Source organism: Vigna unguiculata, chromosome 5 (genome assembly GCF_037176805.1).
Source record: "Vigna unguiculata cultivar grain cowpea cultivar isolate G323 ecotype 2 chromosome 5, ASM3717680v1, whole genome shotgun sequence".
Classification (NCBI taxonomy): domain Eukaryota; kingdom Viridiplantae; phylum Streptophyta; class Magnoliopsida; order Fabales; family Fabaceae; genus Vigna; species Vigna unguiculata.
Window position 1 is genome coordinate 20,145,269 of NC_140796.1, and position 4,121 is coordinate 20,149,389.

Genomic DNA, 4,121 nt, shown 5'->3' on the forward strand with positions numbered 1-4,121 from the left:
TATCAAATAGAGATCCACGGTTCACATCGCGGTTTTGGCAAACCTTGCAGGGTGCTTTGGGAAGCAAACTCACGATGAGTTCAGCTTTTCACCCTTAGACAGATGGTCAGTCTGAGAGAACGATCTAGTCGCTTGAAGACTTACTGCGAACATGCATACTAGATAATTTGGGTGCTTGGGATGAAGTGTTACCGTTGATTGAGTTCACCTACAACAATAGTTTCCATGCAAGCATAGGGATGGCACCGTATGAGGCTCTTTATGGTCGGAGGTGCAGGACTCCCTTGTGTTGGTACCAGGACGGGGAGGCAGTGTTAGTTGGGCCAGAATTGTTGGAACAGACCACCGAGAAGGTGAGGTTGGTGAGGAATAGGATGCAGGCTTCACAGAGCAGACAAAAGGCGTATGCAAACCGCAGGAGGAGACCTTTGGAATTCGAGGCAGGAGATCATGTGTTCTTGAGGGTGACCAGAAGGGCTCTCCGTTCAAGAAAGCTTTCTCCTAAGTTCCTTGGCCCCTATCAGATCTCGATAAGGATTGGACTAGTTGCTTATGAGATAGCTTTGCCTCCTCAGTTGGCAAATCTTCGCCCCGTGTTCCACGTGTCATAGTTGAGGAAGTATGTGTTTGATCTGGCCCATGTGTAGGAAGCTGAGGATATACAGATCAAGGAGGACCTTACTGTGGAAGTGCCATCCATTGCTCTGCACGATAGCAAGGTGGAAGAACGCAGAGCAAAAATAGTCAGACTAGTTAAGGTCATCTAGGATCGGAGAGCAGGTGACTCTACTTGGGAGTTGGAGGAGGATATGAGGAAATCACACCCGCACCTTTTTACTTGGTAAGTTTTATTATCGAGGAAAAAAATTTTCTTGTTGAGGAGAATGTAAGGCCTATTAATTTTGTTATTCTTTTCTGCCTAAGTCCTTAAGGGTTGCCCCAAAGTTCGTTGGGCCTAAGGCTGGCCCAAGAAAAGGGAACCATACCCTAAGTCTGCCCTAACGCACTCCTCTCCTCTCACTTTCAGAAACAGCCGCTTTACTCTCCTCACCAAAACAGTGCTCTGCTAGGTTTGATCTTCGGCCTCCGTCGAGTTCGTTCAAGCTCTTTTTGCTCAACGTAAGTTACCCTTCATCTCAGACCATCCCTTCCTTGGCATGATTTTCATGTTTTCCTAAATAGGGTTCTGTAGTGAGCTCATCTTAAGTTCTCTTCCGCTATTTTCCAGCTTCTAAGTCTCTTCTTGGAGTTGTTGCGCGCTACGTTTGCTTGCCAAGGTCCTGTATTAACCCCTTTCCAAGTACTGGAAGCTAGGGCTCATCTGTCTAGGTCGTTTTTCTGCTTGTTCTACTGTTATTGTATGGTTCTGTGGATTATATGCTACTGTGATGTGATAAGAATGTCGTTTGGCCTTTGGGTTTGGTGTATGTGTATATGTTGTGTGAATGAACAGTGGCGGACACTGGTTTTCTCGCCTAAACGAGCATGCCTCGCCTAGGCGAGACTAACAGGGGACTCGCCCAAAAACTTCTGCACAAAGGGTCGCCCAGGCGACTTGGTTTCTTTTTTAGCGAGGTGCACTCTCGCTTAGGCGAGAATGGTCTCGCCTGAGCGAGACGTCGTAGAGCCCACTGTTCCCTTGTCGCGCCCTCGCCTAGGCGAGATGGGATTCGCCTGAGCGAACCTTGTTAGTTTGAGCGAGGCAGCGGGCAAGTTTGATGTTCTTGTTGAATGGCTCACTAATGTGTGGCTTACTTGCATGATCTAAATACTTTACAAAAAGGGTTACTTGATGATGGCATGATTAATATATGAGTTTGAGATGGAAATGGTATGTTATTTTATTGGATATGAATTGGAAGGCATGAGTTACATGATTTGTTGCTTATGCATGATATTGATGTGATGAAAGTTCTTGATTGGTGGGTGAGGCATGTATAAAGTATGAGTAGGGCATAATTCCAAGACTCTTGTAGTGAGAGATCTTGGTGGCGCCTCATCTGCTGGACGTAATTCCATGGACCCTCTTAAGGGGAGTTCCTAGTGATACCTTGACAAAAGGACGTAATTCCACGGGGGGTCGTGCTGGTGCCTCAGGGTCAGGGCGTAATTCCACGAAGATCACGTGGTGGTGCCTCTTGTAAAGGTATAATTCCGTGAAGGCCTCGTGGTGACGCCTCATTTCTAGGACATAATTCCACTGCCACGTGGTGGTGCCTCAGATACGTATCCGGATAGTCAAGTCTTGTAGTTTTGAAGGGGGTTTGATATATCATGTGGGGGTTCCCGTCATTTATGCTTGAATTTATGATTGAATGATGATTATTATGATGTATGAATTTTGTGCACTAGCTTACCCCTTTCGCTTGTTTGTATGGTTGTGTGTGTGGTTTTCCCCCTTTGCAATGATCATCAATTCTATTGATGTGAGCAGATGTGAGGACCCGAGGCAGTGGTAATGGCGATGGAGATGCTACAGCTTGAAGTCCATGGGCAGGTATGGGTTTACTATGGAGCCCTCAGCTGGAGAAGTTTGTTATCTAGATTTATCTTTCTGTACGAGAACCAGTGTTGTTGTGATTTATGTGTTTTGGGTTAGGCAGTGTAGTGCCTCTTTCTTTCGTTATGGATAGGTTGGGGTACTGTGTACGCCATACCCCGTCTTTCCGCACTCTTTGAATATTTAATATATGTGGCGTTTATTTAAGTTGATTTTTATCTATTTAATTGGGAAGTTACAAGAACCAAGTAGATAAGATCTAAACTTTTCAAGTGCAAAAACTACCGCAAGAAGCTCCTTTTCTATTGTGGTGTAGTTTGCTTGGGCAGTATCTAATGTCTTAGAGGCGTAGTAGATTACCCTCGACTGCTTGTTAATTCTTTGAGCTAGAACAGCCCCCAATGCATAATTGGATGCATCACACATCAGCTCGAACAGGGCTGTCCTGTCGGGCGCCTGAATGATTGGAGTGGTGGTTAAGGACTTCTTGAGACAATCAAAAGCCTCTTTGCATCCTTCATCAACGATGAAGTCAAAATCTTTTTGTAGTAAGTTGGACAGTGGAAGGGCCTTTTTACTGAAGTTCTGAATGAAGTGCTTGTAAAACCCTGCATGGTCAAGAAAAGAATGAACCTCTCGCACAGAAGAGGGCAATTGAAATCTTGGCAAGGTCAACTTCAATGCCCTTTCTTGAAATTATGTGCCCCAATACTATGCCTTGTTCTACCATTAAATGGCATTTCCTAAAATTGAGAACAATGATAGATTCGATGAACCTATTTAAAACTTTTTCCAAACTATCCAAACATGCATCAAAAGAGGACCCATACACAATAAAGTCGTCCATAAACACCTCTATGCATTTTTCAAGAAAATCACTAAAAATGCTAAGCATGTACCGCTGGAATGTGCCAGGGGCATTGGATAGGCCAAACGACATCCTCCTATAGGCAAAAGTGCCAAAGGGGCAAGTGAATGTGGTTTTCTCTTGGTCCTCAGGTGCAATACGAATTTGAAAGCAACCAGAAAAACCATCAAGAAAGCAATAGTGAGACTTACCTGCCAAGCACTCAAGCATCTGATCAATAAAAGGCAGGTGGAAGTGGTCTTTCCTAGTTTCTTGATTTAGCCTTCTATAGTCGATGCAAACTCTCCAACTGTTTTGCACCCTTATTGGAATCAACTCTTCTTTTTCATTCTTGACTATAGTAAGGCCTGTCTTTTTAAGAACAACATGGATGGGGCTGACCCATTGACTGTCAGAAATGGGGTAGATGATCCCAGCTAGTAGAAGCTTGGTCACCTCCTTCTTGACAACATCCGAGATGATAGGGTTGAGTCGCCTTTGTGGCTGTCTCATTGGCTTTGCTCCATCTTCCAACAATATCCTGTGCATGCATGTTGATTGGCTAATACCAGGAATGTCATCCAATGTCTATCCCATTGCCTTCTTGTGCTTTTTAAGAACATGCAACAACCTCTGCTCTTGTTCAGTAGTGAGGGAGGTGGAAATGATGACATGCAGTTTGTCCTCCTCCTCTAAGTATACGTACTTGAGGTTGTCTGGCAGGGGTTTCAACTCTGGAGTACTGAATGTTAGCTGAATATCAAGAACTAGAAG

The 4,121-nt window shown here is 44.5% G+C and overlaps 1 protein-coding gene across 1 annotated transcript; it reads left to right on the top strand.

Moving 5' to 3' along the window:
• The first annotated feature begins 239 nt into the window (after positions 1–239).
• On the top strand, positions 240–767 carry LOC146886200 (uncharacterized). Its single transcript, XM_085673334.1, has 2 exons — positions 240–602; positions 648–767. Exons 1-2 carry the CDS (start codon positions 240–242, stop codon positions 765–767), a joined length of 483 nt encoding a protein of 160 aa, XP_085529460.1.
• Positions 768–4,121: the final 3,354 nt, after the last annotated feature.